Source organism: Stegostoma tigrinum, chromosome 36 (assembly GCF_030684315.1).
Source record: "Stegostoma tigrinum isolate sSteTig4 chromosome 36, sSteTig4.hap1, whole genome shotgun sequence".
In the NCBI taxonomy this organism is placed as follows: Eukaryota; Metazoa; Chordata; class Chondrichthyes; order Orectolobiformes; family Stegostomatidae; genus Stegostoma; species Stegostoma tigrinum.
The window spans coordinates 8,077,311-8,100,695 of NC_081389.1; the positions used below are offsets into that span (position 1 = coordinate 8,077,311).

At 44.4% G+C, this 23,385-nt stretch overlaps 1 protein-coding gene across 2 annotated transcripts in view; it reads right to left on the reverse strand.

The window, feature by feature from the left end:
* Positions 1-23,385, reverse strand: part of roraa (RAR-related orphan receptor A, paralog a) — a 592,276-nt gene that overhangs the window by 188,029 nt on the left and 380,862 nt on the right. For both annotated transcript variants that reach the window (XM_059640146.1, XM_059640145.1), the window contains exon 2: positions 9,387-9,416. In XM_059640146.1, coding sequence (XP_059496129.1) covers positions 9,387-9,416 — 30 coding nt within the window. The remainder of the gene's footprint in view (positions 1-9,386; positions 9,417-23,385) is intronic.

Here is a 23,385-nt window from a genome sequence, read left to right on the forward strand (position 1 = left end):
TACCCACACCCACCCCATCTCTGTAACTCTGCATTTACCACGGCAAATCCACCCTAACCCCCACATCTTTGGACTGTGGGAGGAAACCGGAGCACCAGGAGGAAACCCATGCACAGACACCGGGAGAATGTGCAAACTCCACACAAATAGCTGCGTCAGGGTGGAATTGAATGTAGGCCCCATGCGCTGTGATGCAGCATTGCTAACTACAGAGCCACTGTGCCGTGTCATGGATCAAGCAGCTGAAGATAGTTGGGCCTAGGAGAATGGATTTGGCCTGAGAAAATTGGAATCAGTAAGTAGAACACAAAACTGCAATCAAACGATGTGCTACATCTGAAGAACAGGGCAAAGAAACAGGTGGCATTGTGGCTCAGTGGTTAGCACTGCTGCCTCACAGTGCCAGGGACCCAGGTTCAACTCCAGCCTCAGATGACAGTCTGTGTGGAGTTTGCACATTCTCCCCGTGTCTGCATGGGTTCCCTCTGGGTGCTCCAGTTTCCTCCCATGGTCCAAAGATGTGCAGGTTAGGGTGGATTGGCGATGGGGAAATTCAGGGATAGGATAGAGGGGATGAGTCTGTGTGGGATGCTCTTGGAGGGTGGGGGGTGGTGTGTTAGTGTGGATTTGTTGGGCCAAATGGCTTGTCTCCACACTGCGGGGAATCCATGGCTCTAACAGATGGTTGGAGTACTGTCACACAAATACAGAGCTCCTTGAAGAGAAGTAAATATTAGAAAATCTGAGTGGAAGTGAAAAGAAAGGAAGAGAGTGTGAGTAAAGAAACTGGCAACAAACATAAAGGGAATTCAAAAATCTTCTGTAGGCATATAATTGTAAAAGGGTGGTAAGGGATTGATTAAGAACTGAAATGGAGAGCTACATTTGGAAGCTGAGGGGGTGATGCTTCAAAAGCCAGAGTGAAAGAGGAGGCAGTTTTGAAACTGAACTGGCCAAAAACGGATCAAGTAAAGATATTAGAAAGCACAATTAATTATTCACCATAGATGCAGATGTTCAGAGATCTGAGGAAAGCTCGTAGGCTTGACTTATGCTTCCCTCTCAAGACACACTGTTAATCCCAGCATTTCTTGTCTTTATTTCATGTTTAAATAACATGGTTGAGAATTTTGATGAGATAACAGAGAGGGTATTCCGGTGAGAAATAAAAGTGCTGGACCAAAGGATCTATTCTGTGCTGTCCGATGCCATAGCTGTGGATGTTGGAAATGTGAAACAAATGCAGAAATTGCTGGATCATCTCAGCAGGTGGAGAGTTAATGTTTTGCGTCATAAGTTGTACAGCACAGAAACAGAACCTTCAGTCCAACTCATCCACGGCAACCAGATATCCTAAATTAATCTGGTCACGTTTGCCAGCATTTGGCCGGTTACCATTCTTCAGAACTGGTCAATATGGTGCACATGCATCTCCAAAAAGCATTTGTCTCAGCACCACATAATACAGTTGGCAAAAGAAAACAAGACTCATGCAAAAAAAAAGGGATATTGGCAGCATACACGTGAATTTGGATACAGGAAACAGGGAAGAGAGATTAATGGTTGTCTTTTTCTGACTGAAAGAAAGTCAAAGACTGAACATGGGTTTAAACTGTTTGGCAAAAGAACCCCAAGGTGACATGAGGGAAGAAAGAACTTTTAGATGCACTTGTTGAAAATGTGATGGAAGAAGATCGAACCGTGGCTTTCAAGTTGAATTCACTTCCCAAGGACAGTATGCCGAGAAACAGAAGTTGTTGGAAAAGCTCAGCAGGCCTGGCAGCATCTGTGGAAAGAAAATCAGAGTTAGCGTTTCGGGTCCAGCGATCCTGATTTCTCTACACAGATGCTGCCAGAGGAGCATTTCCAGTAACTTCGGCTTTTGTTTTTCATTTTCAGCATCTGTATCTCTTTTACTTTTTATGAAATATGCTCAGGTTATGGCACACGGGACAAAGCTAAGCTGCTAACATAGAGTGTGGCACTTTGGTATGGTGGCTCAGTGGTTAGCACTGCTGCTTCACAGAACCAGGGTCCCAAGTTCAATTCCAGTCTTGGATAACTGTCTGTGTAGAGCTTCCACATTCTCCCCCGTGCCTGTGTGGGTTTCCTCTGGGTGCTCTGGTTTCCTCCCACAGTCCAAGGATGTGCAGGTTAGGTAGATTGGCCGTGCTTAAATTGCCAGTAGTGTCCAGGGATGTGTAAGTTAGATGGATCAAGCGTTAGAGACTTGACTATTCAAATAGACTAATTCAAATTCAAAGATCACCTTCTCATGTTTATGAAGCTATTGCTGTAATGAACTGAATGATCTTTTCTTGTTAACACTTTCTTATGCTTTAACTTTCTCAGAATCTGTGCTGTTGGTATTTTGCATTCAGCATTGTGTTTGTACAGGGAGAAAATCATGAGGGAGGGAATTTTTCTCAGACCCGTCAGACCCCGTTTCCAGCACTTTGTAATAGTCGGTGCTACGGGCTAATACTTATTACAAATAACCAAATTATTTTGGTCACTCATTAACACATTGCTACTAGCCCGACTTTATACATTGCCTACATAACATGTGTCTTATAGTGTAGTTATTGATATAGTCAGGCTGTGCTGAAATGTATTACCCTAATTACCCAGGGGGCAGCTTAGACTCAACCAAATGAAGGGTCTGGAGTCACATGAGGGATCTGTATATGTGCAAATATTTCTGTACAGCCTTCTTTCATTTTCCACCTAATTGTCCTCAATCTGTTGTCTGCCTGTTCTCCTCCAACCAAGCCAAATCTCCTCAGCTACAAATTCCCTCTGGTCAAATCTTACATGCATGCCCGATGGAGGTCAGTAGGGGCGTTGGGAGGGAGGGGTTGGTGCTGAAGCCTTGCGAGTGGCATAAAGCCTGGCATGTCCAATGGAGGTCAGTAGGGAGTGGTCAGCGGTGAAGGTGATTGGTGAATATAGGTGGGTCTTAGCCCAATGCAGGCAACAGTCAGCCATTTTGAGGAAAGCCCAGCGTGGACCATCTGCAGGCCCATGGCTTAAGAAAGGACTGGAATGTTTGAATTTTAAATTTTATTTCTTTATTTTTCTACTTTCATGCTAAGGAGACTGTAACGCTGACCTTTTTAACTTATTCCATTTCTGTAACTAAGATTTTGTACCCAGCGACTTTGTGCCTAAGCTGGTGCCATGTGTGACGATATTGTGCACTTTCTCCCTGTGCTCTTGTACCCCGTATTTGAGTACACACGACAATAAAACCTAAATCAAAATCTGTTCTAGGAGTAAATTACTGCAGATCCTGGAATCTATACTGAAAATAAAGCGGATCAGGCAGCATCCATGAGCCGATAGCAAGCTACTGTTTTGAGTCTAGGTGACTCTTCATCAGAGGCAATTCTATTCTGTCTCTTGAAACTCTTTATCCCCTATGCACATGGAAAAGATGATGTTAATTAAAAGCTTTGTGTTATACTTGGCCTAGATACATAGATATTTCATTCCTAAAAGCTCGAGATAAGTTGTCAATTAAAATGTAAACTTTTGTAGATTTCAGAATCCATTTCTTTACAACCTCTGGATCTGCCAATATTGGATTTATTGGCTGTCTTCAGCTTTATTCAATAACTTATCATCTCACTATTGTTTGATTACTAAAAGCTGCTGTAATAAGGTAGGTCCCTGCTTATTCAATCTATTTATGTACGACGATAGATGAAGATTCATGGCAAGTCAATCAGATGGAGATAGGAAAATTTCTTCAGCACTGGTATAATTCTAAGATGCGTTGTACCTTGAGGAAACTCAGCAAGAAAAATTACAGTTAATTGGGCCCTGATGCAGATACTAATCAATCAGTCATTAAAGCCTCAGAATTGGAACAGAGAGAGGACTTTAATACCGGGATTGGTACGGGTCACACACTGTGACACCAGGATGGATGTCGTAATCTCGGCTCAGGTACAGGGGCTCACAATGTCAGAGAGGCTGGGGAGATACTTAATTTACTGAAAAGTTTTCATGAGAATCTGGTGTTAAACAATCAACAGCCAGGCTTTCGATGACTTCAATTTGACTTCCTGCTGATTTTGACCTCCGAGTTTCCAATCAAGTGCCCATGACCTCTAAATAACTGCATTCTGCAAAAGTGAATTAACTAAAAGGCACCTATGCGTCTCTCAAAGACTGCAGCTCTTCACCAGTCCCAGCACAACTATTCTTTGTTCAGCAATAAGCAATTTTCTCAGAGGTATCACATACAGCAAACAAATAGTTTACTGGTGCCCTTTCTGTTCAGGGACTCTCCATAAATCACTGATAAATCAATTCATGTTGCTCACACTCTACAATGTAACATCTGAATACCCAAAGGAACCATTACACAGACTTGTACATTATGATTGCAGGACACAATAAATCATGGGGCCATTCTTCTTTGTCTTTTCAGCAACAAGCCCATTGCTTCAAACCGAGCGTCTGATGTTTGTTCCAATTCTTGGCACAAGGAAAGACAAAGTGAGAAGTAGGGAATCCGAAGCAATTGTTTCACATGCTGATAATGTGTATATTTGTAAATGCTTTGATTTCTGCTAATGATTCGGAGAGCTTTCCTCAGGATCTCTCTTTACATTACAGGCAGATACCCTCATGATCCCCTCTATCATTACAGACAAATTCCCTCGTGATTTCCTGAAATACTGCAGATTCCTTTGTGATCTCTTGGAATATTGCTGATAGATTCCTTCATGATCCCCTGTAATATTGTTGACAGATGCCCTCATGATCCCCTGTAATATTGTTGACAGATGCCCTCATGATTCCTTGTAATATTGCAAATAGATTCCCTCGCGATCCCCTGTAATATTGCAAGTAGATGCCCCTATGACAGTGTAATATTGCAGTCATTTCTCTGTAAAAAACAGCAATTCAAAAATTTAAGAGATTTAAACCCAGCACATACCTGACAGCCTATAACACACAACTCTACGAGAGAACGTAGATGCTGCAGCTATAGTTTACCAATTTCCCTAAAATTCGGTTCAGTTGCAGTCACAAATAGAAAATTGGTATAAATGGCTCATGTTCAAGTTGACAGGCTGTGACTATGACCAGTGTAGGCTGTGCGGAGGACCGACAGAGGGGCCATACAAGTTAAATGACTGGGCCACGCTGTGGAGTCCAATGCAGCAAACCATGAAGCAATCACTTTGGTTGTAAGAACAGAAATGCATAAAGCACTTAAAAGGTGTTAAGCTTGTAAATGTTTATGATCAAAGAGACTTGGAGCTCAGAAAGTTAGGAGAATCCAGAAAGTTTGCATGCTGGTACAGTAAACAATTACAAAGACAAATGGCAAGATGATAAAATGTGAGGCTGGATGAACACAGCAGGCCAAGCAGCATCTCAGGAGCACAAAAGCTGACGTTTCGGGCCTAGACCCTTCATCAGAGAGGGGGATGGGGTGAGGGAACTGGAATAAATAGGGAGAGAGGGGGAGGCGGACCGAAGATGGAGAGAAAAGAAGATAGGTGGAGAGAGTATAGGTGGGGAGGTAGGGAGGGGATAGGTCAGTCCAGGGAAGACGGACAGGTCAAGGAGGTGGGATGAGGTTAGTAGGTAGATGGGGGTGCGGCTTGGGGTGGGAGGAAGGGATGGGTGAGAGGAAGAACCAGTTAGGGAGGCAGAGACAGGTTGGACTGGTTTTGGGATGCAGTGGGTTGGGGGGAAGAGCTGGGCTGGTTGTGTGGTGCAGTGGGGGGAGGGGACGAACTGGGCTGGTTTAGGGATGCAGTGGGGGAAGGGGAGATTTTGAAACTGGTGAAGTCCACATTGATACCATATGGCTGCAGGGTTCCCAGGCGGAATATGAGTTGCTGTTCCTGCAACCTTCGGGTGGTATCATTGTGGCAGTGCAGGAGGCCCATGATGGACATGTCATCTAGAGAATGGGAGGGGGAGTGGAAATGGTTTGCGACTGGGAGGTGCAGTTGTTTGTTGCGAACTGAGCGGAGGTGTTCTGCAAAGCGGTCCCCAAGCCTCCGCTTGGTTTCCCCAATGTAGAGGAAGCCACACCGGGTACAGTGGATGCAGTATACCACATTGGCAGATGTGCAGGTGAACCTCTGCTTCATGTGGAATGTCATCTTGGGGCCTGGGATAGGGGTGAGGGAGGAGGTGTGGGGGCAAGTGTAGCATTTCCTGCGGTTGCAGGGGAAGGTGCCGGGTGTGGTGGGGTTGGAGGGCAGTGTGGAGTGAACAAGGGAGTCACGGAGAGAGTGGTCTCTCCGGAAAGCAGACAGGGGTGGGGATGGAAAAATGTCTTGGGTGGAGGGGTCGGATTGTAAATGGCGGAAGTGTCGGAGGATGATGCGTTGTATCCGGAGGTTGGTAGGGTGGTGTGTGAGAACGAGGGGGATCCTCTTTGGGCGGTTGTGGCGGGGGCGGGGTGTGAGGGATGTGTTGCGGGAAATACGGGAGACGCGGTCAAGGGTGTTCTCGATCACTGTGGGGGGAAAGTTGCGGTCCTTGAAGAACTTGGACGTCTGGGATGTGCGGGAGTGGAATGTCTTATCGTGGGAGCAGATGCGGCGGAGGCGGAGGAATTGGGAATAGGGGATGGAATTTTTGCAGGATGTTGGGTGGGAGGAGGTGTATTCTAGGTAGCTGTGGGAGTCGGTGGGCTTGAAATGGACATCAGTTACAAGCTGGTTGCCTGAGATGGAGACTGAGAGGTCCAGGAAGGTGAGGGATGTGCTGGAGATGGCCCAGGTGAACTGAAGGTTGGGGTGGAAGGTGTTGGTGAAGTGGATGAACTGTTCGAGCTCCTCTGGGGAGCAAGAGGCGGCGCCGATACAGTCATCAATGTACCGGAGGAAGAGGTGGGGTTTGGGGCCTGTGTAGGTGCGGAAGAGGGACTGTTCCACGTAACCTACAAAGAGGCAGGCATAGCTGGGGCCCATGCGGGTGCCCATGGCCACCCCCTTAGTCTGTAGGAAGTGGGAAGACATATGGCAATTTGTTTTTGTAATATTTGAAGCGGATTGCAATACTAGAATTAAGAAATCTCACTATGATTGTATCGGGCTTTAGTAACACCATGCCTGGAGTACTGTGGGTAGTTTGGATACCTAATGAATAGTACAAGTACCTTGGAGGTATTGGAACAATGTTTCACCAGACTGGTCTCTGAGAGTAGGGAGGTTCTCCCGTAATGAGAGACTGAATAACTTAAACCTATATTTGCAAGGGTTTAGAAGAATGTGCGACGATCTCATTAAAACATGATCATTGACTTCAGGAAGAAAGGGGGAGGACATGCTCCTATCCATTTCAACAGAGCTGTGGTGCAGACGGTCAAAAGCATTAAGCTCCTAGGGGTGCAAATACCAAAAATCTGTCCCAGGCCTCCTGAGTAGATGTGACAGTCAAGACGACACAACAATACCTGTTCTTGGTCAGGAGGCTCTGGAAATTTGGCACATCCATAAGGGCCCTCACCAATTTTTGCAGATGTACTATTGAAAGCATACTGTCCGGGTGTATAACGGCCTGGTACAGCAACTGCTCTGCCCAGGAACGTAAGAAACTACAGAAGGTGTGTGCACAGCCCAGACCATCATGGAAGCCAATCTTCCATCCATGGACTCTATTTACATGGCTCGCTGCCACAGAAGAGCCGCCAACATCATCAAACCGTCTCCCAACCCTACAACCTCTTCCATCAGGCAGAAGATACAGAAGCTTGAACACATGGACCAACAGGTTCAAGAACTGCTTCTTCCCTGCCGTTATTAGGCTGCTGAATGGGCCTCTCTGACTACAAATAATGTTGATCTTGCTAATGTTCATCTTGCTCAGTGCACCTCCTGTGCAGTACAACCTTGTATGCCTCACTCTGTCTAAGCACCCTATGATGTATGTCCTTGTTTTTCTCTGATCTGCCTGTACTGCTTGCAAAACAAAACTTCTCACTGTACTTAGGTGCACTTGACTACAACAAATCAAATCAAATCAAATCGAATCTCATATAAGATTCTGAAAGGGCTCTTCAGCACAGTCACAAAAAGGCACCAGGGATCTCTCCTGAATCCAGCGTAAATCTGAAATGTGAATTTTCAATTCAGCATATGCAATAACATTAAGACTTGCCCAGCCCTCCAAAAAGCTGTGAGCCATGTAGATTGCTCAGAGAGACAACAAAATCAATTCCAGAAGCAAGAACTTAGCAAGTTGTCTAATGTTAGGATACTACCTCTTTGGAAATGAAAAATATGAGCAAAACCCTTACCTTAATTGGAAAAACACATTGAGGCAGCATTTCTGGTAATTTTTTTTACCAGTGATCATTAAAAAATCCCCTGAAAAACCAAAGAGTGGTTTGCACCAGGAGCTCTGGAACACAGCACAGTACTGTCAGTGCACAATACTGACTAATTTCAGCTGATACGACAATCACATTGTTTTAGCTCTTCACTTTGGTTGCAGTGGGAGGCACTTCACACAAGATACAAGTCAATGCACTCAGCCAGCACACACTTAATTAACAAAGACATGCCACCATTTAGTAACCGAAGAAGTAGCTACCATGTGGGTCTAAAAACACTCGCTCGACATTTCCGTTGGCTATTTTATCATCAAGTGCATCGAGAAGGTTAAAATTCACATGTTCAAATTGTGAAAACGCTCAGACTGTATGATCAATGACATTTAGTAAGCAGAAATGCAATTTACTACTTCTGATTTCCAGTTAGCACCACATGGCTAGTATCCAGTTTTCAACACAGGGACTTCTCCCATCACCAATGCACAGCTAGTACATAGAATCACAGTATCCCTTCAGTGCCAAAGCCGGCATGTCAACCCATCAAGTCTTCACTGACCCTCCGAGCACATCCCACCCAGAGCCATACTCCAAATCTGTCCCATTAAATTTCCTATGGTTAATCTACTCAACCTACACATCCCTGGACACTATGGACAATTTAGCATGACCAATCCACCCTAACCTGCACATCTTTGGACTGTGGGAGGAAACTGGAGCACCTGGAGGAAACCCTTGCAGACACAGGGAGAATGTACAAACTCCACACAGACAGTCACCTGAGGGTGGGATCGAACGTGGGTCCCTAGTCCTGGGAGGCAGCAGGGCTAACCACTAAGCCATTGCGCCACCCTGAACAAACATGCCACCATCTCCATCTCCAACTCCCACATATTAATTCTCAAATGCCCACGGCATGATCTGGACACATGGTCAGACTTGTATAACTACATCTGGATGCCACTCAGATACACAAATGTCCAGGCTCTTGCTTCCCCCATTCCTCTCTCAAACTGCACCCCACTCCCTGCCACCCTGGAACCAGAGAGACTAAACAAGATGAACATCTACTTACACGTGTGTGTCTTCTTTGTGACTGATATACCTGTAAGAGAAAGAAAGTGGTGGGTGAGTGTGTTGCTTACACTGAGAAGATATTCCCTATTACCAGTTGGTTAGCAGCTTACATACAATTCCAACACTGAGGTGCAGTGAAACTGACAGAGATGCCAACGTTCAGGGAAGGCATCAAACTGAGGTCTTGGCTGTCTTTCCAAGTACAAGATTTCACAGCATTATTTTGCAGAAGATTGGGGCAGTTCTCCAAAGTGGCTTGGAGTCCCTGCAATCATTCAATCAGCATCATAGAAACAAATCATTTCCTAGCACATTGCCAGAATCTAGCTGTGTATGAATTGTGATTACCCTGCTTCCTACGTTACAAACGTTTGGAAGCATAAATCATCTGTAACGCACGTTGGGAAGGTCTGGAGTTTGTAAAAGACAGTATCTAAATGTGAGACTGTCTTTCTCACTGGACTCAGGAATGTTAGATGCTCGATGGGATGACTAGGAATGGGAGCTGGGAAAGGAGATTTGATGATGTTTAATATTGTGAAGGTGACAACTTCCTGCTTCTCCTCTAGTCTTGATATGTCAGACCGAGAAGGATGTTGAACAGTGCTGAGGTAGGCAAAACAATAGCTTACATTCTTTTAGCACCTTTGATACAGAAAGAAAGACATATGCAGAAGTCTCAGATGTTTGGGTTGCTTTCCAGCACCTCAGGGACTTTGCACAGGATGTTTTTATATTTTATCCTTTTCACATGATGATGAAAAGCAGCCAGAACTTTTGCAAAGTGACCCAAGGTTTGCATATGAACAAGTATCTGAAATTTACCAAGGTTGGAACAATGGGTGGAGTCATGCAGTTACCTCTGTGATGGGTTCGGTGGCAAGGAAAGGCATTTCATCTGTTTGGAGGCTAGAGGTGGAAACACAGTGCATTCAGTAACAGTGGCCCCCTCACCCTACTGGGAACTGAGGTCCTTTTGTGTGCCCCATTCCACTGCTGTGAGTGTTCACTGAGTACTGGGCACAGGTGCACCTTGTGGAGACCCTGAATTGGTGCCTGAAAGAGGGACTCAGCATCCTTAAAGAGGGGTCCATTGGCTGCCTGCCTCCTGGCCTGGTGGTTGAACTTTCTCCTTGAGGCCCTCACCCCATGACAAGCCCTCCCATCAGCACTGACCTCTTGCCTGGGATCCAGAACTTATCTTGGACCACGGGTTGCTGCTGGTTAATATAGAGTTTCAACTTCAGAGCATCACGGCAGCCTACTAATTTTCTTACATCTCCACTTACACCCTTTGAGTTTTGTTTCCTTAGGTGTCAGCAGAGAGGACCCATTCTCTCCCTTTCACCCATTCGTTTACACCCATTTTACATCTTTCATTCTCTTTTGTAAAAATTAACAACTCCTTTGTGTTTTGCTCTGTGCTTCCATACCATGTGTTCTCCTCACTCCTCCTTTGTATTTGTCATAGAAACACAGAGAATAAGAGCAGAAGTCAGCCATTCAGGCTATTGAGCCTGCTCCACCATTCAATATAACCTCGGATGATCATCCAACTCAGTTCCCTGTTTCCCATTTTCTCCCATATGCTTTGATGCTTTCAGCTTTAAGAACTATATTTAATTTCTTCTCGAAAACATTCAATGTTTGGCCTCAACCACTTTCTCTGGCAGATAATCCCACAGGCTCACCACTCTCTGAATAAAAAAAGTCCTCTTCATCTTGGTCCTAAAATGATCTACACTATATTGTTAGACTGTGATCCCTGGTATGGACTCCCTGGTCATAAGGAGCATCCTTCCTGTGCTGACCCTGTCTAATCTTTTTAGAATTTATTCATCAAAACCACAACTTTTTAACCCCTTACTGTGCTGAAGTAGAGTCATACCTGACTTGAAAGGTTCATTCTGCTTTCTCTCCACAGGTGTTACCAGACCTGCTGAGTTTCTCCAGCATCCTCTGTATCTGTGTCAGATTTCCAGCACCCACAGTACGTAATCTTTTAGTTAAGATTAGATTAGATTCCCTACGTTGTGGAAACAGGCCCTTCGGCCCAACAAATCCACACCGCCCCTTGGAGCATTCCACCCAGACCCATCCCCCTATAACCCACACACCCCTTTACGGGGAATTTAGCATGGCCAATCCACCTAGCCTGCACATCTTTGGTCGTTGGTAGAAAACTGAAGCACCCGGAGGGAACACAAGCAGACACGAGGAGGAGGTGCAAACTCCGCACAGACAGTTGCCCGAGGCTGGAATCGAACCTGGGTCTCTGGCGCTGTGAGGCTGCAGTGCTAACCACTGAGCCACCGTGCCTCTCAATAGAGATAATGACCTCTGATTGGCGGGCAGCTCTTGGCGAATGGGATTTCTGTGCCGTCCTCACCACCTGCAGCACCCCCGCAAGCAACACTCCATCCCCTAACTGCCCTGGGACCCTTGGTCCTGCATTGGGTAGTCACCGACACTGACCTGTCAACGGTTTGAAGGAACATGCTGTAGTGAAGCCTTCCCTAAAGGGGGAACATAGGACTCTTCCCAGTTCTCTAGCTGCTAACCAACACCCTTGTCACCTCCACAACAATCCGGACCGTTGTAGAGGTGTGTGCGTGAAAGACGAAAGGCGAGAATCTCCCATCTCACTGTGGGTCAGAGTTCAAGCTGCCACAACGTGAAGGCCTGAATACAGATCACGAAGGGTACCTCAGACGTAGGCTGGAATAAGGACAGCTAGGAGAAAGCATGAGGAAAGCACGGCAGCCTACACTAAAACAACAAGTTAAATATTCTTCAGACATATGAATAGTAAAAGATTACTGAAGGATAGAGAAGGGCCCAGAAGGACCATGCAGAGTAAACTGCTCACTGAAGCAAAAGACATGGTAGAGGTACAAGATTAATATTTTATCTCTGGCTTTATCAAATTGGAAGATGGTGACAGTGGCCTAATTGAAAGTATGGATGCCGAGCAACTGGTTGATGGGGTAACAGATAAAGAAGAGATGCTAACAAAGCACCAAGTACAGACATCGCCAGACTCAGATGATGCACCTCCTGGATTGCTGAGAGAGCTAAGGCTTCAAATTGTGGAGTTGTCAACGGAAATTTTCCAGGCCTCTCTGAAGGCAGGATTAGCCTCAGGAGCCTGGAGGACTGCAAATGTGACGCCGTTGTTTACGAAAGGGGCAAATGATAACGCAGGAAACTACAGAACGGTCAACCTGACATCAATGATGGGAAAACTGATGGAAGCCATAATATGAGATAAGATAAATATGCGCTGAGAGAAAAAAATAAGTTAAAAGTAGGTAGTCAACATGGTTTTGTCAAGGCAGGCAGTGTCTGACAAATTTTGGTGGCATGGTGGCTAGCACTGCTGCCTCACAGCGCCAGGGACCCAGGTTCAAATCCAGCCTCAGGTGACTGTCTGTGTGAAGTTTGCACATTCTCCCTGTGTATGTGTGGGTTTCCTCTGGGCAGTCCGGTTTCCTCCCACAGTCCAAACATGTCAGGTTAGGGTGGATTGGCCATGCTAAATAGCCCATGGTGTCTAGGGATGTGCAGGTTAGGTGGATTGGCCGTGCTAAATTGTCCATAGTGTCTAGGGATATGCAGGTTAGGTGGATTGACCGTGCTAAATTGTCTAAAGTATCCAGGGATGTGCAGATTAGGTGGATTAGCCACTGGAAATGCAGGTTTACAGGGATAGGATGGTTGGGAGCTGGTCTGGGTGGGATGCTCTTTGGAAGGTATGCGTAGACTCGATGCGTTGGATGACTTCCTTCCACATTGATGGGATTCTATGATATTGAATTGATTTCTTTGATGAGGTGACTAAGGCAGTTAGACGAGGGTATGGTTGTGGATGTTGTATATTTGGACTTTCAGAAAGCATTTGATACAGTGCCATATGGAGTTTGGTCAACAAATTAGAACTGTTTGGGATTGATGAGACCTTGGCAGTGTGGATTAGAAGTTAGTTGCAAGACAGGAAGAGAGGGTAGACATAGGTGGCCAATTTTCAGATAGCTGGCGAGTTGAAAGTGATGCTCCCCAACAATGTTAGAGCCCTTGCTTTTCCTGATTGACATGAACAATTTGGAGATGGGTGTGAGGGCAAAATCTTGAAATTGCAGATGAGACTAAGCTATGGAGAATAATGAATTGTGAGGAAGATGCTGAACGACGACAGAGGGACATCGATGAGTTGGCCAAATGGGCAGACAGCTGGCAGATGAATGTTAATGCAGTGAAATGTGAGGTAATGCATTTTGGTAGAAAATTTGTGGACTGACAATACAGGCTCAATGGCAAAACGTTGAGGAGAATACAGGAGCAGAGGGACTTTGGGATTCATGTGCATGATTCTCTGAGAAAGGCCAGGCAAGTTGAAACAGCTACTGAGAAGGCTTAAGAAGGATCCTCGGGTTCATAAATGGAGGTACAGAGTGTAAAAATAAGGAAGTCAGGTTACACCCCTACAAGTCATTAGTCAGATCACACTTCGAATATTGCATTAAGTTCTGGGCGCCTTACTTAAGGAAGGCTGTTAAAGCCTTAGAGAAAGTTCAACGGAGATTTACTTAAATGATTCAATGAGTTTTAGATACAATGAAAGATTAGAGAAATTGTGCTTATTCTCTTTGGAGTGGAGAAGAGGTGACATTATTGAGGTGCTCAAAATTATGAACAATTTTTGACTGGGTAAAGAAGGAAACTCTGTCACCACTAGTTGGCATATCAGTAACTAGGAGTCATAATTTAAAAATTATCAACAAGAGAACTAGGAGTGAGATGGTGAGAAACATCTTTACTCAGAGACTTGTTAGGATTTGGAATGTGCTGCCTTGGAGAGTTGGGGGGTGGATGTTTCAAAACAGAGCTAGGTATATATTTGAAAGTGATGAATTTAGAGACATATGGAGATAGAGCTGGAGAATGGAACAAGCTGGGTTGATCTTTTGGGAGCTAGTACAGACATGATGGGCCGAATGCTCCCCTTCAGTACTGTAAGATTCTACAATTCTATTATTCCATATTGGGGAATATTACATGTGAGACTTTCCACTTATTTACAAGGGACTGTAACATTCCTGACTGCAGTTGGTCAAATTTTAAATCAAATTTTAAATTTAATACTGATCTCACTCTTTGTCCACCTTCTCTGTGGCTATAACATTGCATTCCTCACTCTGTTCTACTACCCTAATTCGCTTAGTATGGTATACAGGTATGGTATGCCTGTATTGCATGCAAAACAAAACTTTTCACTGTACTTAGGTACATGTGGCAGGAAAAAAATTAAATCAAAAATGATATGGCCTGAAAGGAAAAATTGAGTGGATGCATTTGAGTAGAAAATACCACCACCACTTGAGATTTAAGCAGGTAACTTTGGCTGAGTGATGTTTAGAGAGACCGCTGCACTGTTAGAGGCATTTTCGAGATGCAAATTTTTTTAGACATTTTTCAAAATTGTTGGTGCTTTGAAGTAGACAGGATACGTTTGAGAGCAACCTTTGCCATCATCCATCTGCTGACTGCCAAAGACAAAAAAAACCCCACCCATGGCAGGACAAAACGGTTTGTCTGCCGATGATAGATCTGCAGATAATGAGAATGATTCATTGCTCTGATTGGCTGACGCCTGCAAAAATGAACCTTTTTGATGTCGGGTGCTGGAATCTGTCTCTGGAAGTCCCTGAAAAGTTTATTTAAGAATTGGGGGTTTCCCAAGTTAGCACACTGTTATGCATTGCTACTGGGTGTCTTCAGCATGTAATGGTTCATGGAAGATGCCAATACAGAAGTTGAGAGGTTGCATTTACTGATGTTTCTCTGTTTTCTCTGCTCACCATGACAGAGATGCACCTGCACAGTACAGGGCACAGAGATACAGATGACATTGTGGTGAACTTTGTGGCATATTTGCTATTTGGCCCGCACAAGCATACATACAATTTTGGCTACCAGAAAGTGTGCATGCATCAAACAGGTGCTCAATGTTGTCTGAATGGAGGATGCAGAAATTGCATTGACAACGCTACAGTCTAACCTGACTGGGCCTGATCAAACCCTGCTGTTTTGGAAAATGCTAATAATTTGCCTATTGGATGCAAACTCTTTACAGTCCATCTGTGACAAGACTTCAGTGGTATTTCTTTTAAATTCATTCACAGGATGAGTGTGTCTCTGGTTAAACCAGCATTTATTGCCTCTCCCTAATCGCCCTGAGGGCAGTTACCACATGACTCTGGGTGTCTAGAAACACTTGTAGACACTAGGAGGCAAAGTCTGAGAATTTGCCACAGAATCCCTGCAGTGTGGAAACAGGCCCCTTGGCCCAACTAGTCCACACCGACCCTCAGAACATCCCAACCAGACCCATTCCCCAAACTCACCTAATGCAGGCATCGCTACAGGGCCATTTGGCATGGCTAATCCCCCTACCCTGCACGTCTTTGGGCTCTGGGAGGAAACCGGAGCACCCGGAGGAAACCCACTCGGATACGGGGAGAACGTGCAAACTCCGCACAGACAGTCACTCGAGGGTGGAATCGAACCTGGGCCCCTGGCGCTGTGAGGCTGCAGTGCTAACCACTGAGCCACTGTGTCTAAAACCAAAGTGGAGAACATGAGCATCGAAGCCACCACCTTTTGCGTGCTAAGCAAGCGCTCCATCATTTGAGCTAATTCCCCACACGAAATAGGGCCACACCATTCAGGACAGATGATCCCACACATAAGGGTGCAAATTTCTCCCACAAATGGCAGTGGATGCTCAATCAGTTATTAATTTTAAATCTGAGATGGTTAGATTTTTGTTAAGCAAAGCTGTTCAGGGATATAGGCCAAGGAAATAAGACCCAGCATAAAACCAAAAGAAAGAATTGTAGAATCCCTATTGTGTGGAAGCAAACCATTCAGCCCCTCTAAAGAGCATCCCATCCAAACCCAACCCCTACCCTATTCCTGTAACTCTGCATTTCCCACGGCTAACCCACCGAGCCTGCACATCCCTGGTCACTATGGGGGAGTCCTTACCAATCAAACTAACGTGCATACCTTTGGACTATAGGAGGAATCAGAGCACCCAGAGCAAACCCATGCAGACACAGGAAGAATGTAAAAACTCCACACAGTTGCCTGTGGCTGGAATCAAACCCAGGTCCCTGGCCTTACAAAAATGCAAACTGCAGCACATATCCTGCCAAAAGGGAAAGGTAGGAAGGGCCACTGAGCAGATAATTAGAGCTACGCAAAGGGACTATGAAAGGAAACTTGCAAGGGACATCAAAATCAATAAGATGAAATGTTGTAGTTACATAAAGGGCAAGGAGCAATACTGGCCTACAACAGATTGAAAGTGGAGATAGTTTCACTGAGTATAGGGAAAAAGCAGATATGGTGAATAATTACTTTGCCTCGGTATTTACAGTAGAAACGGAAGATAGTTCGCTGGGAGTCCTGAGGAAATTAGTAATGGATCGGAAACAGGACTGAATGAAATTAACGTTAAGTAAAACATTGATGAGGAGGAAATGAATAGAATTAAAAAGTGACAAATCTCCAGGACCCAATGGTTTCCACCTGAGGGTGTTAAAGGAAGTCAGGGATCCTATTGTAAATGCCCAAACTATATCCAGAATTCCCTGGATATTGGAGTCTTCCAGCTAAATAGAAAAGTTTCACATGTTGCTCCACATTTTAAGAAGAGTGAAAGAGAAAAACCAGTGAATTACAGACTGTTAGCCTAACATCTGTGGTGAGGAAATTGTTGGAGTCTCTAATCAAGGTTGAGGTAACTGAACACCTTGAAACTTGTCAGTTTATCAGGGAGAGGTTTGGACTCAGGACAGCTATGTCATGACTGACAAATCTCATTGAACCTTTTAGAAGAGGTGACTAAGTAGTGGACAGGGGACAATGTTGTTTACATGGACTTCCAGAAGGCATTTCATAACATACCACATGAAGAGACTATTAACTGAAGTAGAGGCCAATGGATTTGAGGGAAAATTCCTGACATAGCTGGGAAGTTGGTCAAGTGGTGGGCCACAGAATGTAGGGATAATGGCTACGTACTCAAATTGTCAGGATGTGACCAGTAGTGTTCCACAAAGATCTTTGTTAAGGCTTCAATTGTTCACATTATTTATTCATTACTTGAATAATGGGGTAGAAAGACATGTGTCCAAACTTGCTGATGACACAAAGTTAGGCAACATTCCAGATGATAGCATAAAATTACAAGGGGAGATTGATAGACTAAGTGAAAGTGCAAAACTGTGGCAGATGGAGTTCAATGTTAGCAAGAATGCGGTTTTCGAGTTTGGACTGAAAAAGGACAGCTCAGGGTGTTTTCGAGATGGCAAGAAGTTAAATACTTGGATGTCCAAATGGACTTGGGTGTATACATCTCTAAAATGCCATGAACAAGGGTACAGAAAATAATCAAGAAAGCTAATGCTGGTCTTTATATCGAGAGGGCTGGAGTATAAGGGTGCAGAGGTTACACTACAGTTTTATGAAACCCTGGTCTAAATTATGCCTGTTTCACAAGGATTTAGAATGTTAAGGGATGATCTGATTGAAGTCTTCAACATATTAGCAGGGAAAGACAGAGTATGTAAGGGTACATATTAATGAATATTGTGGTGCAGTAACTTATAAAAATCATAGAATCCCTACAGTGTAGAAGTCAGTCATTCAGTCCACATCCACGGAGCATCTCACCAAGACCTACCCTACCCCTGTAACACTGCATTTCCCACTGTCAACCCACACACCCCTGGACAATATGGGGCGATTTAGCAAGGCCATTTTACCTAACCTGCACATCTTTGGAATGTGGAAGGAAACTGGAGCACCCGGAGGAAACCCACGCAGTACAGACTCCACACAGACAGTCGCCTGGGGCCAGAATTGAACCTGGTCTCTGACGCTGTGAGGCAGCCATGCTAACCACTGAGCCACCATGCTGCCCCAAGATTCCTTCAACAGCATCTTTCAAACACTCCACTACCTGTAAGCGTAGTGATCAGGAGACAACAAAGAAAACACAAAGACAAAACTAAGTGCTCTGTATCTAGATGTGCATAGCATTCATACCAAAGTAAATAAATTAATAGCTTAAATAAATAAATATGACAATGTTTACCTAACGTGGCTACAGGATGACAAAAGAAGATATTGAATATTGAGGGGTATCCAAAATTGAAGAAGACCTGGAATTAGGTAAATGTGGAGGGGTAGCATTGTTAATCAAAGATGACATTGGTGGAATAGTTGGTGATGATCTTTGGGAAGTCAGGATGGAGAATCGATGTGGTGGAGATGGGGAATCATATGAGAAAGAAGTCACCAATGGGAGTCATTTACAAGTCAGTGAGCAGGAACGACAGTGTAGGATGTGTACAAGAAGCATACTTTATTATTCATTCATGGAATGTGGGCATCGCTGAATAGGCCAACATTTATTGACGCCAGTTAAGAGTCAACCACATTGCTCTGGGTCTGGAGTCACAGGTAGGCCAGACCAGGTAAGGATGGCAGTTTCCTTCCCTTCAGGGCATTGGTGAACCAGATCAGATTTTCCAACAACTGGCAGTGGATTCATGGTCATCATTAAACTCTTAAAACCATTTTTTTTTGATTAAATTCAAATTCCAACTTCTGCCATGGCAGGATTCGAACCTGGGTCCCCAGGACATTATATGGGCCTGTGGATTAATAGTCAAGAGACATGGGTGGCTTTAATCAGCAGATAAATTGCATAAACTATATTTGCAAAAACAGCCTGCACCAGGACGTCACACAGACTATTTTCAAGATAATTTCCTTGATCCTACTGGCTATTTCTATTCTTTGCTTACTGAATATTGGTTCTGGCTGGCTATCAATTTTCTTCCCCAGTATCTCGCTGTGAAACATTTCCTTTTGCCCGCTTTTCCGTTGTTTCAAAGGTCAGGCACTTCTCTGGTTTGGAGAATTTGTGACTCCTCATGCAACCCACATGCCCACAAGAGTGACCTTTGAACTCATGACTCCTCAAACCCACACACTCACAACAGTGACTTTAAAGGCCATTGCATTGTAGATTTGTCCATCAAAAAGGCCATTGCGTTGTAGATTTGTCCATCAAAAGTGCCATTTGGCTGAAGCAATCGCTATCCCTGCTGCAGCTATATGTTGGTATCACGTCACATGAGAAGTGGAAGAGGCGAAGTCATGAGTTAGCCACTGTATCAGCGTTTCACTAAACACACAAACACACTAATTTTTAATAGTAGTAAAGGTTCATGTTGAGTGAGCCAGGAGTCTGTGCTCCAACCTGCCCACACAGAGACAACGAGAGAGAATAAGCAAGTCATTTGACCACGAGCCAGAGGCCACAGAATTACAACAACCCTGTGACCATGTCCTTGCATCATTTTCAGAGTTGAACTCAAAAGTGAGGTGCTGCCTTTGTGCGTTCGGTGGCTGAGTAAGGAAAGCAGGCTTTTGGATATTGTGTTTAAACATGCATACGTCATTCCACCATGTCCCCATCATCTTAAGTAACTGAGCCATTTGCAGCAAATGGCAGCAAGCACTATTAGACTCACTGTTATGTTGCCTTTATTGGTCAGTGCATTGAGTATAGGGGTTGGGAGGTCATGTTGTGGCTGTACAGGACATTGGTGAGGCCACCTTTGGCAATACTGTGTTCAAATTTTGTCTCCCTGCTATAGGAAGGATGCTGTAAAACTTAAAAGGGTTCAGGAAAGATTTACAATGACGTTCCCAGGGTTGGACAGTTTGAGCTATAGGGCAAGACTGAATAGGCTGTGGCTATTTTCCTTGCAATGTCGGAGGCTGAGCGGTAATAGAAGTTTATAAAATCATGAGAGGCATGGATAGGGTGAGTAGTGAAGGTATTTTCCCCAGGATAACAAAGTCCAAAACCAGAAGGCATAGGTTTAAGGTGAGAGGGGAAATATTTAAAAGGGACCCAAGGAACAACTTTTTCACACAGGAGGTGGTGCGCATATGGAATGTGGTGCCAGAGGAAATGGTGGAGGCTGGTACAATTACAACATTTAAAAGGCATCTGGGTGGAAAGTGAATAGGAAGGGTTTAGAGGGGTAGGGGCCAAATGCTGGCAAATGGAACTAGATTAATTTAAGATATCTGGTCAGTCTGGACGAGTTGAACTGTTTCCATGATGTGCATCTCTATGACAGCAAATACTGGTTAAGTTTCTTCTCTTACTCACCCTTAGTGTTTTCCAAATCAATGGCGGCTTCTCATATTGAACCTTTGATTTCTTCCATGTGATTCATTTGAAGAAAGCTGAGCTGTGTTAATTAGCTGTAGGGTTTCACCAGGCAATGATGTGAGGACACGGGAATGTTACCTACAAAACTGACAGTTGCTAAACAAACTCCTGAACTCTAAAACTGGCTTTCCTTCAATTCTAGAATGAGCTGTGCTTCCCAGTAACATTTCAGCAGTTGAACTATTTTCTGTCATTGTCTTGCCTGTGCGTGAGAACTATTGTCCATGTTTCATAGGGGCTCAGAAATCAGCACTGCTGCCTCACAGCACCAGGGACCTGGGGTTCAATTCGGGTCATGGTCCCTGTGTGGAGTTTGCACATTCTCCCTATGTCTGTGTGGGTTTCCTCCCATAAGTCCAAAGATGTGCATGTCGAGGTGGATCGGCCATGCTAAATTGCCTGCACTGTCCAAGGATGTGCAAGCTAGATGGATCACTCATGGTAAATGCAGAGTTATGAGGATAGGGTCTGGGTGGGATGTTCTTCAGAGTGGACTTAGTGGGCTGACATGCCTGTTCCCACACTATGCTATTTTGTTAAAACCACAAGCAGCAATACATTTAATCTCCAAATGGAACTAGAGCAAGCCTTCAGATTATTTTTCTTTCTCAGGAAACTGTCATTCGTTCATGTGAAAGTTGAGAGGCAAAATTGTTGGGGTCTGGTGGGGGGAGAATGTTTCCTATCTCAACCTCTGACACACTGATCAAAGATAATTTCCTTTAATCAAGTGGTTTCTGCTAAGCAGAAATCTCAGTTGATGTTCCACGTAGTTCTGATATTTGTGTGGGTGTGTGTGTTGTAGATAGCACAGAACCTGACCTTCACCTCTTGGCCCAGTATGGTGCAGAATGGCACCGCATGCCTGGAAATGCACTTCAGATGTGACAATGGTTTGGGCCCAGGCAGTGAGTTTATAAGATGCTCCATGAACGTGATATATCCCTGTCCCTCTTTCCAGCAATATCTTCGGTCTTTAATACATAGTGGCAGATCAGCAGGGGCTGCTTCTCAAATAAAAATGTGACTGACAATTTCTGGCAGAATATTAAGTTAAGCTGGGCCATCTCACTAATTTTTCAAGTCGGTGCATTGTTTGGTTCCCACTATTTCTCACTGCACACCTGAAATCTAACTTGATATTACAAGGAATCAAATGATCTTGTGTTGAAATCAGGGCAGGACTTATACACTTAATGGTAGGGTCCTGAGGAGTATTGCTGAACAGAGACCTTGGAATGTAGGGTGATAGTTTCTTGAAAGTGGAGTTGCAGGTAGACAGGATACTGAAGAAGATACAAAACCAAATTGCTGGAAAAGCTCAGCAGGTCTGGCAGCATTTGTGAAGAAAATATCAGAGTTAATGTTTTAGGTCTGATGACTCCTCCTCAGAACTGATGGTAGGTAGGAAAATCTTGGTATATAGGCAACCGACCTGCTGATCTTTTCCAACAGCTTCTGTTTTAGTTCCTGATTTACAGAACCTGCAGTTCTTCCGGTTTTTATACTGAAGAGGGTGTTTAGTACACTTGTCTCTGTTAGTCAGTGCATTGAGTATAGGAGTTGGAGGTCATGTCGTGGCTGTACAGGACAGTAATTAGGTCACTTTTGGAATATTGCTTTCAGTTCTGGTCTCCCTGCTATAGGAAGGATGTTTGGAAACTTGAAAGGGTTCAGAAAGGATTTACAAGGATGTTACGGGGTTTGGAGGGTTTGAGCTATAGGGAGAGGCTGAATAGACCGGGGCTATTTCCCTGGAGTGTCGGAGGCTGAGAGTTGACCTAACAGAGGTTTATAACATCATGAAGTGCTTGGATAGAGTGAATAGTCAACGTCTTTTCCCCAGGGTAGGGAAGTCCAAAACCAGACTTAAGGTCAGAGGGGAACAATTTAAAAGGGACCCAAGGGACAACTTTTTCACACAGAGGGTGGTGTGCGTATGGAATGAGCTGCGAGAGGAAGTGATGGAGGCTGGTACAATTACAGCATTTAAAAGGCATCTGGATGGGTATGTGAATAGGAAGGGTTTAGAGGGATATAGACCAAATGCTGGCAAATGGGACTCGATTAATTTAGGATATGTGGTCAGCATGGACAAGTTGGACTGAATGGTCAGTTTCCATGCTGCAAACATTCTAAATGATCTTGTGTTGAAATTGAAACGAAATACACGTCAAAGTTTATAGTGTTGCATAAGATAAATAAAGGTGGAGCCTGAGAGAGAGAGAGAGAGAGTTATTTCTTGGAATACTTTTACCTGTGGTCTTGGTGTCACGGCAAGGGACATGTTAACTGTGGCTTGCTGGGTATCACTATTGATACTGAGGCACAGGCTGTGCGTTCAAAATTCTGAGAATACTCTAGGAGTCTGAACTTAATCAAAGAGGAAATGAGGCAGAATTGGAGTTTGGCTGGGAATATATATTCACTAAACATCAGCTTTCCTGCTCCTCTGATGCTGCTTGGCCTGCTGTGTTCATCCAGCTCTACACCTGGTTATCTCAGATTCTCCAGCATCTGCAGTTCCTACTGTCTCTGATACATATACTCCTTGCTCTGACAGATAATTTGAAGATGTTCTCAAGAGTCAAATTGCAATGAAAGTTACAAGTCAGTTGAAAGACAGTTGGATCAGAGTCAGAAAATTGTAAACCTTAAACGTATGTCTCTCTGG